Source organism: Apteryx rowi, unplaced genomic scaffold, assembly GCF_003343035.1.
Source record: "Apteryx rowi isolate R43461 unplaced genomic scaffold, aptRow1 scaffold_688, whole genome shotgun sequence".
In the NCBI taxonomy this organism is placed as follows: domain Eukaryota; kingdom Metazoa; phylum Chordata; class Aves; order Apterygiformes; family Apterygidae; genus Apteryx; species Apteryx rowi.
This window is the reverse complement of record NW_020450969.1, coordinates 162,569-175,905: the sequence shown is the minus strand read 5'-3', so window position 1 is coordinate 175,905 and position 13,337 is coordinate 162,569. Positions and strand designations below refer to the sequence as shown.

General features: G+C 36.5%; 1 protein-coding gene across 1 annotated transcript in view; it reads left to right on the top strand.

The window, feature by feature from the left end:
* Positions 1–7,653: 7,653 nt before the first annotated feature.
* Positions 7,654–13,337, top strand: part of MAN1A1 (mannosidase alpha class 1A member 1) — a 111,672-nt gene continuing 105,988 nt past the window's right edge. The window contains exon 1 of the mRNA XM_026086224.1: positions 7,654–7,750. Within this exon, the coding sequence (XP_025942009.1) occupies positions 7,654–7,750 (97 nt within the window). The remainder of the gene's footprint in view (positions 7,751–13,337) is intronic.

The window sequence follows — 13,337 nt, the reverse complement described above, 5'->3', positions numbered from 1 at the left end:
CAATACAAATGATGAATTAATCATCACAATGGTCCTTAGTGTGTTCATTTTTTTTCTACTTCCTTTTTTTTTTATCTGTAAACTTACTTAGATTTTTAGGTTTAGGGTTTTTTTGGGGGGAGAGGGGGCAGAAATGGATTATTTGTGGGGTAACTCCTAAAGTACAGCAGGAGTTTGCTCATCTATCCTTTTAATGTAGAACATTAAATATGGAGCCAAATAAAATATTTCATGATATGATATGCGTATTTAATATTTGATGGAGAATCCTGTAAATGAGTTTGGCTAACCTAGCTCTGTTGGCATTTTCAGAGTTTAAGTATCTTCCTCCCAAAACAGTACTAAATGTTGTATATTGTAGGCAGAAGTTTCAAAAGTACTTATAAGACTTGTGTTCTTAACGTCCTTCATTCCTGTGACAATATGAAGCACCTAAATGCTCCTGAAATTTCTAGGTGCTTCTTAGTGGAAAGCAGTAACTGGGATTTTTTTTTTTTTTTTTTTTTTTTTTTTTTTTAAACTGGTCTGTTAACTAATACAAAAGGTTGCTTTAGGGGTTTCCTTGGCTGGAGTGAAAGACCCATGTCCCAAAGTATGCGCAGGAACTCAAACCTGAACGTCTTCGCAGCATGGTTGTCATCCATCTGCTAAGGTAGAAACAGTGACACCTTGGCTGTGGCTGTTAAACAAACATTGACAGCATGTAACTTACTTCTTAACTCAGGATGATGCCATTAGGAAATGAGGTTATAAACGCCAGGAATCTGTCAAGCTCCTGATTTGCAATAATTTCTTGCTGCCAGATAAGATGTGATTTATATTAAGTTTCATAGTGACAGGAGATTAATTTTACATGTTTTACGAGAAAAATTTTTGATGCCAGTAGAAAAATGGAATACATTGTCACTTGTGTCTTTATCTGTAAGATTCAAGGCRAAATGTAAGCAGTGTCCACTGAGATGAACCTTCTTAGGGTATTTGAGATTTTTGCAGCTTTGTTTCTGGAATAAAAAATATTAAATAAAAATGTAGAGCTTAAAGTAAAATTTCATTGATTATAGGTGCTGATTTTTAATTTTAAGTGAAACTCTAAATACAATTCTACCTACAGAAAACAAGGGCTGAATATAAACTAACACTTTGATTTGTTTATCTGGTTTTCTAGTAAATCTTGGTCTTCAGTCAGGAAGTTAGCTTTGAATCTTTGTTTTTTAAAGAATCACTTAAAACCGAATGTTAGTAGCACTCTAGCATAACAGTAGGCATAGAATAGCTTTTAAAAAAAATAGACGTATTACTCTGTAGGCATAAGTACATGTCTGCTTAGATATGATTATGAACTAATTAGTAAAATAGTAACTACAGTAGAATACCCTACATCTTTCCCTAGAATTTACACCGTAGGGCAAGCCTGAGCAGAATAGAAAGATGCAAATACTGTTTTAAATTACTTTAAAAATCAGATTTTTTAAGGTAATCCAAATCTTTTATTAGTAATTGAAACAGTTCTAGATGGAAAGGCATTGGAATATGATAGGACTACCAGCAGAGCTGCAAGAAAAGGTTGAAACGACGGGTTTAAAGTACTACCAAAATAGTAATAGCAAATAAAGACAGAAGTAGCAAAAGTCATGCTCTGAAACAAAGGAAATTGCCAAATGATTTCACAATGTTACTGTGCTTCCTAAACCTAGAAAAAAGTGCTATCTATGGAGATCTAGAGAAAAATCAACCTATACTTCATGTCTAAGATACAGATTATTCAAGATATCAAGAAACTCAGCGAATAACTCTTAATCCTTTAGAAATGCAGTGGTATGCTAAATGCCACTATGAAGTGAAATATACTGAAACACAAATGTAGTACTTCTGATAACTTCAAAAAAAAGAAAAAGAAAACCCAACTGCTAAAAATTACTCATTGTAAGAAACTGTAGATTCCATATGAGCTTATGAAAGAGAGCTCTTTACATATGCAGCATGATTTTAAGAAAACCCTGCTTCCTGAATCAGCTTAAGGTGATCATACAATTTTTCATAGAAAAATCCTGTTTGATCACTTTCCAGAAATGTGCAGAGGTTGTGAAGATTCTCAGCTGTGTTGGAATATGGCCATTTTTGAACTTGGAGACTGTGAAAACAGTTGAGAATAGTTGTTTTCCCAGGTCTCTTTTGAGATTCAGTTGTCGAGTAATAGTAATGGGAATGGAAATAAGCCAGTTTTCTCTTCCTAAAACTTGTGTTTTTGCTAATGGCTGATGTAATATTGTGGTCAGAGCAAAGAAACTAGCTGGGGGTGGTGTTGTAGTGACAAACTTCCAGTGCTGGAGATGCCCTATGAAAGTCATCAACTGTGCTAGCTGCTTTGTATGGGAGGAAAGTTTAAGTGGAATATGTCTAGAGGTTTCTTACTAATTCTAGGAACTTCTTCATTTCCCTCACTGATACTGTAAAAGAATGAAGCTTTAGTCACAGCAACAGGAGGGAGGGAAGATTTGGGGAAGCCAGACTGAGTGAACAGGGAGTTCTGGTAAGCACCAAATTAACAGGGGAGAAAACCTTGAACTTGTAAAAAGGTTCAATGTGGACTGAGGAGGAGAAGGTTATTTAAAACAAAGAATGATTAGTAAAGATTAGACAAACAGGTTTTCTTAAGGTGGGTTTTGGTTTGGGTTTTTTTGTTTGTTTTTTTTTTTTAGTTGTCTGTCTTACTCTGTTAGGCTTCCAGTACCATTTGAGTCTTCTTCCCTCTCTTGTGTTGACATGATTTAAGTGACTCTTTTGAAGATATGGATGATACTACTTCTGAGATTTTTTTTTCTTTAATATCTCATTTCTAAAATCTGCTTGAATTCTTTTTTCTGACATCCTCTTTGACATCTCCCCAGGTTTATCTAACTGCTAAAAATAGATCTTGTTAACCTCTTATTATTTTCACTCCACCTGGTGCTGCAGTAGTTGGCATCTCAGTACCACTGTTACTGTGCTAATTCAGCACTGGTCTTGTTTTCTGGCAACGTTTCAAACTTGAAATCTTGGGTACTCCTGTTGGAATAGGACTGTATTTCTTACATTTCAAGCAGCTTTTGTGCACCCACAGAGCACTGTGTTAGTGCTTCGGAAGATAAGAGTAACTAAAATACTGTTAAATTAGAGTGTATGGTCATCATCTTTTGGTTGGCCAGCATAATAGCTGTAGTAAAAGTCTTTGTTTCTGTTTCTGGAGAACAAATCTATTTTTTTTTTTTTGATTATGTTCAGCTGATTGAGAAAGTCTTTAAAATTATCTTTTTAAAAAACTTCTTCCAGCAGAGCTGCAAAAGAGAGAAATGCACAGGTCCTTTTATGAAGGTTGTCCAACTTTCACCTCCTTTCTCTTCTCATCAAAATAAACACACACATGCTTAAGCACCTTTGCTGCTATCCGTTATAATAGCACCTTTCTTTGTCCCTCAGGAGTGGAGTAGTATTTTAGCCCTTTCTGACTTCTTCATAAGTAAAAATCAGTGCCTCATGTTYTTCTGAAGATTAAAAGCAGTCTGCTTACTAGTGAGAGAGTGCTTGCTAGTCAAGCATTCAGATGCTGCTTCTGAATGGCCTGTGGTAGATCTCTGTCGGAGACAGACTTTGCTGATGTAGACGCAGGACTTCCCAGTGAGATGTCAGGCTCTTCTACAATTTTAGATTCACTGAACTATATCATCTTAGCAAAGCTAGAAGAATTGAGCGATATGCAAATGTAACTCTGCCCTCCTAAAGGAATACCAAGGGATTATTTGAAAGCAGTCAAGTGAAATCATTTTATTAGTTAGTCTCAAACTCCTCTGTAGCCTATCTGGAGTCATCTAGTCAAGAGCTGTAGTACATTCTTCACCACTAGGAGCTTCCTCCTTTAACAAGACCATTATCATTTTGCTGAAACATAGATGTTCTTGGTAAAGGTGGAACTTACTCAGAAAACTCTAGTGATCAAAAGTATTTGTGCAAGTGGTCAGCAAAGTGATCAAAAGGGCCTCACCGGCGAATTAAAAATATCTGGAGATACTGATTTAGGGAAGTCTTATGCCAGCTCAATGGTGAAGACTCATAGATAGATGGATTTATCCACAGAACTGTTAAAATTCATTCCTAAATTTTCAGTGCTAGGCATTTGGCTGAAGCAAAGGCTTAATTATCTCTGACTTGGGTCTATTCAAATTGTTGCTCAATGTTTTAAAACTTTTTCATTCTTACATAGAAAATAAAGCCATTACCAACTAGCAAATTCATTTTAGTGGGAAATTTAGTACAGAACCATAAATTCAACAGACGGAAAATCGTATACAGCACCTWTGATGTATTAAATTCTAACAAATAAGACTTCTTGCTAAGTTAGAAGCACAAACTGTGACTCATTTTCCAAGCAGACAGTGTTAATTAAAATGATTTTTAGCCTACTTATATCTATGGGCTCTTTGCACAGTACATACAGTAACACTGAATTCTAGTAACCTTTTGCTAAATAGACACAGGCGTTTGTGTTTAGCTGAAGTAATTCCTGCCTTCCTGAAACACTAGAGGGCTCAATGACAGTTTTTGGAGTTGTATTTTGCTTTCATTGTTATGTCCATAATCTCTGAATGTCTAAAGTAAAATTATGCTAAAGGTGCATCTCCTTGCTGAGGAAATGTACTTAGTAAGCTTGGTGTTTTATCTAAATCTAGACTTTCTTAAAGAGTTCTAAATTAAATATTTGGTTAGCTAAAAAACTTGAAGAATTAAATCTTTTGATCAGTAGATTCTATTTTTCAGAGTAATGCCTAAGGGGAGGGGGCTGGAGGAAGGGGTGTCCCCCCCCTGCTTCCCCAATCACTGTTTTTGTGTGTTTGTTTAGCTTCTTGGATTTATGCATTATAATGTCCTGTCAAGTGGTTAGTCCAAGCTATCCAAGTAGGCACAGAAGCAAAATGGGAGGTCATCTGAAAAACAAGAGTTGTTGTTCATTAATGTGTAATAATAATTATTATTAGAAGATAGTGTCTGCAGTCTGGGTTAGCTTCCTCTCTTACTGCCTAGGAATTGACTAGCAATAAGGTAATTGAAGTGTTTCTGTTAAGAGCGACATCTGCATTTACAATGCAATATGATCAAAATGTAGATCGGCTGAAAGAACTAAAGGCACCTGAATACATGTGGGACATCTTGTAATGTCATGCACTTTGTGCCTGTTTTGACTCAACTGAATTGGGTTTGGAGCCGTACCCTTCTTTCCTTTTCACTAACTCTGATACTCATCATACAGCAATCTGACTCGGGGAGCTAGACAGGACAAAAATGTTCCCAAATAAAAAAATTTAATTTGCAGAAGTTTCTGCTCCCTGAAGTCACTTGATATGGGGACAGATGAGCACCAGATGTCTGGTGCAAGAGAAGGAGCATGGATGCACTAGAAGAAAAGGTGGGGAAAAGGGTGGGACTGTGGTAATACTGGCTTGAACGGCTCTAATTTTGTTATGAAACTGCATCTTTAGGCACTTTGATTCAGACCACTTAATGACAACTTTGATCTTAAAAAATAAGATAGCCCTTCTATGTGGTATTCCTAGATTATTACTGAATACAACAACAACAACAACAACAACAAAGATGAGATTTTGAGGAAAATAAACTTTGACAAGCATACAACATGGCAGGTTCAGTTCAGATCAGGATTTAGCCTGGCTAAACTCTTTGAGAACATGTGCTTTAATATCTAAAGCAGAACCTACAGGTCTGGCACATGACTGAAGGGCAGTATAAATCTTGTATAGTATGCAAAATAGCTGGAAAATTAATTAGTAAATTTGAAAATCATTTAGCCTTATGCTGTGCCTAAATGGTTGATTGAATATGATCTTGATCCCTGTAGCCAGGAAATGCCATGTAGACATGAAGTCTGTTACTTAACTTCCTGTTACCAGCTCTGTGTTGAGGAAAAAATGCCCGATTCTTTGAGCCCTTGTAAGTCGTTTCAGAACAAAGTCAAGCAAGGGACACTGCTCCTGCCATCTGCTATATCAGTGCCACCTGTGGCTTACCAACATTTCCATACAACTTCTCACTCTCTCTCAGCTGAGATCTGACACCTGACTAACTTTCTGGATGAGAATAGTGCTCATATGTTAAATTCTTGCACTGGTGAAGTTGGGTCTGTAAAGGTTCTAGAGTAAATCAAGGTCCCTGAATTTTCCTGCAGGATAGATGCACATTTATGCTTCTATAAATAGGAAAGAAATGCTTGTTCCCACAAGTGTAACAGTATTCTGTAAGATCTGTTGTCATTTATTAGAGACTGGCATAATGCAGATCYTTAATTGCTCAGTTACATAGAAGAATTATGTCAAAGGAAGAGGGAAGGAAGACAGTGCAGGATTACTGTTATCAGCATGCCCTAAAGCTGTTAGTTTTAAATTTAGGATTATAGCTGCCATTTAACAAAATTATCCTTGACACACATGGCCTCAAAGAGGGAACTGAAAACAAGGGCAGCACAGCGTTGTCAACTGATAGCCTGGAGCAGCATCTTTGAGAAGGTTTGAAATTGTCGCTTGGTGTCTTGAAGATGACCCCTGGCATTCCTAGCCCTGCTCTGCCTCCTGGAAGGAAGGAGCAGAGGGGCCGAGGCAACATCGTTCCTGCTGTTGTGTAAAGTCAGGCTCCTTCTGCTGATCCCTAAAGAAGGCACCTGAGTAGGGTTTAAAGGTGGTGTTTGGCAAACCCTCTGCCCAAAAAGCATCATTTTGGGCTATGTCTAACTAATCGGTGTTAGGGAAAGTGCAAAGTGTCCTTGAGTTCTTTGAGTTGAGTGTCCTTGAGGTGAGATGGGTTCAGTCCATCTGCTGCCAAATTCTGACACGAAGGTCCTCTGTGTCTGTGTGTGAATGGCTCTGTGGTGCACCTTTTTATGGAAAGTGCATTTTTGGTAGCTATATGTTCAGTTGTAAAAGTTCTGGGCTATTTCTGCAAAATGACACCTGGAAGTAGCTAATGATGCATATAGTAGCATTGATCATCACAGAAGACGGTATCATAATAACGTCAAAAAAAAAAAAAAAGAAAAAGAAAAAGTAGGCTGTAGTCTTCATGTTTTCTCCCAGATGTTTTGTCTACCCATTCTAGCTTCCTTCTTCTGTTATTAGCTGTACTGAGCTTGAATAAGCTAGTTTTATGCACAACTCTGCCAGGCACTAAAGGTTACTGTGAGCTGTTCCTACTTCTGACCTTAAAAAAAAAATAAAAATCTTCTTGCTCTAGGAGAATAAACTTTTGACTTCTTACTGAAACTGACAGACATAATTATTTCTTTGAAAGGTTTTAGGGAAAAAAAACCTTACATGAATTAATATATAACATGATAAATTTCTTTCCTGAAAAGTAATTATTTTTTATTATGACTTCCTTATAAGCATGCAAATAACAGTAGAGGTGGACTTGACGTACACAGAATTCTTACCATAACCATATGGAAAACAGTGTTACTGTTAGTTTTCTAAATATTTCTTAGTTTTAATGCATTCAACACATGTATTTAAGCATTGAATTAAATATGTTTAATATTGAGTATATTCTCAAGTTAATATTTGCTGTGGCTTCTCACTAAATCGACATTAAAATCCTGCTTTCGTTTCCCTACAGATGATGAAACATGCCTGGGATAATTATAAGCGTTACGCTTGGGGATTAAATGAACTGAAACCCATATCTAAGCAAGGACATTCAAGCAATTTATTTGGTGAGTAGAGTGTATTTTTGTGCTTAGTGACGTTAACATAAAACAGTAAATCAGCTGAAAAGATTAAAGGTGATAAACACATGTTCTTCCTAGCTTTTATGTTGTGGTGTGGCACCTCTTGCTTATGCTGCATGTAGAAAATATCAGKAAATGAGGGTGATGCTTTCAATGACTCTTAAAGATTCCCTTCTGAATGAGGATAAATGAAGCATCTCATTGCTGCATCATATAGAGTTAGTTTTGTTGCATTAAATACTGCCCTGCCTTAAAACTTTTCCTATTGATGTGGAGCTCATTGGCATCACACTCAATAAGCAGGAAGCAAGCAAGAAGGGAAGAAAAATAAAACCTGTATAAGGGACAAAAGTTATTAGATATTCTCTACAGTCACGAAGGCAGCTGAAGCTCTCTACAGCTCTCAGGTTTTTTTCCCACTCCTTAAAAGAACTTGTTGATGTATTTCAGTCAGGCTCTCTTTAACAGGCTTTCTCTTTCATGAAAATAACCATTATTTGCACCTCTAGATGTTACAGCGGAGATGCTTGAATAACACCCCAGTTATTCTAAAGTCACAACTTTAGAACAAATGTGAGGTGGAAAACTTCCAATATGAGAGGGACACTGCAGAAATCCCGTGTAATGAGGCAAGACTTTTTTTAACATACAAGTGGGACAGAGCTCAGGATAAACAGCAGCTAAACAGCAGCTGAACAGCAGCAGCATTCAGAGGAAGCATGAGAAAGCAGTCCGATGAACTGTCATCATCTTCAGTTTTGCAGAAAAATGAACAATTAAACTGTTTGACAGCAATCTTTGTATTCAAACAATTTCTGTTTTCCAAATAGAAAGCTGAAAAATGAACTAATTTCCATAGCCTTGACAAAATCAATATATTTATTTTGATTTTAACAGAAACTTATTTAGTTAAATATTTGGAAAAGATAGTTTGAAGTAGAAACAGTTTCTAAAACAGCCTTAATAGAGCATTTACCCAATCCTCAACTATATTTGTAAGTTGCTAAGACTGCAGTTGTGATTACAAAAACAGTTGTGAAAGTATATGGGTCATATTTGATGTTGCTGCATTACTTTGTCCATCTAAGGTGACATCCAAAAAGTTATTAGATAAATATTGTACAGTTAGTTATTGGACTTTAAATATGAGAAACCAAAGAAGTTTGGGTGAACTTCAGAGTTAATGTTGGGTGAAACTTTGATTTCTTGTGGAGAACCAAATTTTTTAAAATATCCTCATTCAGATGAGTGGTACTTGTGAGACAATATTAGATTTGAAAACCTGTTTCATGCAATCCAGTTCGGTTTGTTTTCTTGAAGGACAACAAAATGGTACATGATGTCTTGAAAATTAAAATGCTTAATCTAGTTCTCATTGACATCAGAAGTGATATAAAAATTTAAGAGTTTTGAATTCTTCATGATATTGAGTGGATTTGCAGAAAAAGTGATAGATGTATTGACCTGTGAAATTCTTTAGCATGAGTGCTGTGGATATTGCATGAGAATAGATCACTGCAGGCATTCTTCAATGTGAAACAGGAAAAATATTGAATTTGAAAATAAAACTTCATTTAAAGGAAAAATAGAAGCAGTCAAACTGCAGATCACTTCCTCATCACAGTCATGTAGTATAAGATCTTATTGCTGAGAAGATTTCTTCAGAAACATCTTCACTCTCATTGATCTTGATGGCAAATCAAAATAAATATTGGTTCTTTCTGTTGCATTGCTTTGCAGAATATCAAAGAGCAGCATATCTGCCAGCAACTCTGCCTTTCCTGAATCAATAATCTTTTTAATGAAACAAATCCTTGTTTCTGTAATATTGTCTTCAGATCACTAGATCTGATCTGTACCTTCATGTTTGAATTCATCAAATGCCTCCTCTCTTACTCTTTCATAAAGCAATAAGCAGTTGAATTGGTTTTGCCTTTTTTGTCAAATATTTGATCCTTTTTTTTAAATGAAAGGAGGAAAAAAAGTTTCCTTTCCTCTTTGACTTTTTTTTCTTCTGTTTTAAGGATTAGGTTGCAACTGATTGATTGACTGCTTTTAAGGTAGTTCAGAATTAAATTAGTTGAGAATAGCTCACCTCCAACTCTGAGTCCAGTGAATTTCCAGTTAACCTTCAGAAGTCAAGTAAGACCTTCAGCGCCCTGTCACCTGTCATAACTATCTCCAGTTTGCCATGATTGTCTTTTCTTCCTGCTTCTAGATCTCTTTTTTTTCAAAAATACAAGTTTCTGGTTGTCTCAATAGCAGTAAGATGGAGCATACTTCATTAGCCAGCTGTTTAATTTTGAATACTTCCCCTCCTATGAATTAACTGGTGCCATTAAGGTACTTTGAATATACTGGGAGTGTCAGTTAAGGGATACAGACTTTAAATATCTTACTGTGGGGAATAACAGGTTCTAAAGCTGTGCTTCACTGGTGCTGTATGTTGTGTAGGTTACAGACAGCATGGCTCTCCTGACATGGAAGGGGAGAGCAGTTCCCCTGCTGCTGATAAATGAAACTTCTTTTAAGCTTAATTTTAGATGTGTAAGTGCTTCAGTCCTAGCTGGAATAATATGGCGTTTTGTGGATAGATTGCCATATCTAGTGTATCTTGAAGTCTCTGAAACACAAGAAAAAAGGATGAGCCTTTAACAAGTGTAATTAAACATAGATGTGACTTAGGTAATACCATCGTGAACTTGACAAAGCTTTTAATGTGATGTGATGTTATTGTCAGGCTGAGGGGAGAGGAATAGTGCCAGAAAAAGATGGGATGATGGCAGGAGAAAACTGGGCAGAAGCCCAGATGGTTCTGACCTGGAGGGAGGGAAAGCATCCGGCTGCAGCTCTTGTCCAAATTCAGAGCTTTTGTAGAGCTTTTTTGTGGCTGAGGATTTTTTGATGGACTTTGAAATGACATTTTATTGTCCTAATCCCAGGCCATGAAAGAGATTTTTGAAGACAAGGACTTAAGACAAGGACTTGACTTGAACTTGTTGATATGCTGTGAGCAGCCTGTGTAGACAGTGGAGGGTGTGCTTGATAAGCGTGAGGGGATCTTAAGCTGGTAGACCGTAGGCATATTCTTATTATGAGCTTCTTCTCACATGCACATGCTCAAAATAACTATTAGGAAAAAGGTTAAACTTATGATAAACTGAAATATTTTTGTTTCAAGATGAAGCCAAAGCCTCATGCTTGCCTCTGACCATTGCAGTCTTTTCAGCATATACATGTAATGTTTTGATTTCCTTTTATTTGCCACTCTAGCTTTTACCATGTTATCTTGGCAAGTAACTAACATTACTGTGTTGGTTTTTTTAACAGTTTTCACTAACTACAAAAAATTCAGTTACGATAATACCTTCTTGAGAAGGCAGAACTGAAAAGGACGTTAGTCGTCTCTGTAGCATTCATAATAGTTTAATTCCATGAAGTTAAACATGTACAACTGTTTCTAGGCTAATCAAGAAAATTGGAATAGYTAAACACCTGTTTGTACCATGCTTTTGCATCTGCAAAATAAGATTATTACCCCTTTCAAGACATGTCTTTTATACTGGTATATCTTTTGTTATGTGTACTAATTGCTCCCTGCCTCATAGAATTTAGGCCCTATGTAAGTGTTGTTAACCTTTTATATGTTAGCCTTTTAAGTTTCAGATGGTTGCTAATAATGTTTGCTAAAGTACAGCTATATCCATTTACCTTCCTAGTGTGGAAGAAAGTTRGAGTGGCAAAAGCATTATTAAAAAGCAAACAAACTTCCTTCTCCCCTCCAAATACTCCTAGAAGCCAGGATCTCTTCCTCCCCGAAGCCTTCTGTGCTAATCACAAAACTACTGAGCATTGCTGCACTAGTAGAGAACTTTTTCTAGAAATGCCTTCTGCACTTAAGTGAGTGTTAGTAAAGGGTTTTTTTTCAATTATCTGTAACTGTATTTCCTGTGTAGCATTGCAGGAAATAATACTGTAATTTGTGGGCATAGTGTAACTAGTCTCACTGTTAGTGAAAAAGGACCTTTTCTGGATAGGAATGGGGAGGCATTTAAAGCACAATCAAAATCTGCAAAGCCAAAGTACTATAGATCCTATTCCTTCCAATCTGAACTGATTTTGTAGTTTCTTCTTCAGAGTRTTGAGGTATATGAAGACTTCTGAAGCTTGCCAAAATTCCTATTTAAAACTCTCTTCTAGTGAGTTTTTAAACTGTAAGTTTATTAATGTAGCTCTAGAAAAGTAATTTTACACATATTTAAATGTTACGTGAATTTAAATTTAAAATATYCTAAGCTCCACCCCTTCCTCCCAAATCCTTTTTTCTCTTCTCTGCTGCTTCTGCATTCCCTGAAATTATAGATTTCAGTATGTATTGTTAATTTTGGAAGTAAGTCTGACATCTTTCCCAGATAAATGAGTAGAAAGTCGTCTGAAGAACAGAGTTAGCGGACATGGATGAATGATTCAACATGGGATTTGTGAATGGAGGTCAAAGCTTCACAAATGCCTTCCCCCCTCCSTGCCCCACGTTGGTCAGTATTAAGACAAGAAAGTTTAGTTTATATCATATCCTTAGATTTCCAAAAGGTATTTATCAGGGTTATTACTGGACTCTTGCATGTGCTGAGGCCRTGCTGTCAAATTACTTATTGCAGACCTGGAAAAGTAGGTGAATAATGTGGCAGAGTTTGGCAATGACGTGAAGTTATTCAAGGTAGTGGCAAAGACAATGGCAAACTGCAAACAACTCCATGAACCCAAAAGGATTCTGTGATAGATGATGACTGCACTGTAAAATAGCAAATGGAATCCAATATACATAAATTTAAACTGGCACATAGAGGCACCAGAGATGATTCTAAGTTTGCATGCAAAACAATGGGCCTTCAATGCAAAATAAGTAGTAAAGACTGAAAACTTTTCAGTGTACTGTATGAAGGTCTATAAAAAGTGTCATAGATGGGGTGAATAAGGAGTTATTGTTCCTTGTGGGGAACCATATCCTTTGTATGGAGCTGAAAGATCAAATCAGTGGGTGGCATGTTCAAAACAAGCAAAAGGAGATGGTTCATAACAATATGCGGAGTTGAGCTGTGCGGGTGTCAGAAGTATAGTGGGTGCCAAAGGCTTACACAGAAAGCAAACAGACAAGCTAATGGAGAAAAAAATTCATCGAGGGCTATAAAAATACAAAGACACCAGAACTGGCTCTAAAATGCCCCAAACTACAAAATGCTAGAGATTAAAAAGCATTTGAGAAGTATCACTACATTGTTTCATGTAGCAGTACATGAAAAGCGAGATCTGTTTAAAAAAAAAAAAAAAAAAAGCATTCTTTTTTCACTCTTACCAGATGGTTACAGTGACTGAAGTGCAAAAATCTTAGTGTTGCTGGGGTTTTGCCAGTACTTGAGTAAGAGTTTCATGTTTTGGCATAGTATGTTTTAATAATTAATCACTCTTGGCACTTTAAATTGCTAATGATATTGGACAGCAACCTTTTCAGTGAACTTTATTTAAAGGAAAGCACTGTTTTAAAATCTGAGTCAGCTTTTGAAACAACTCTCTA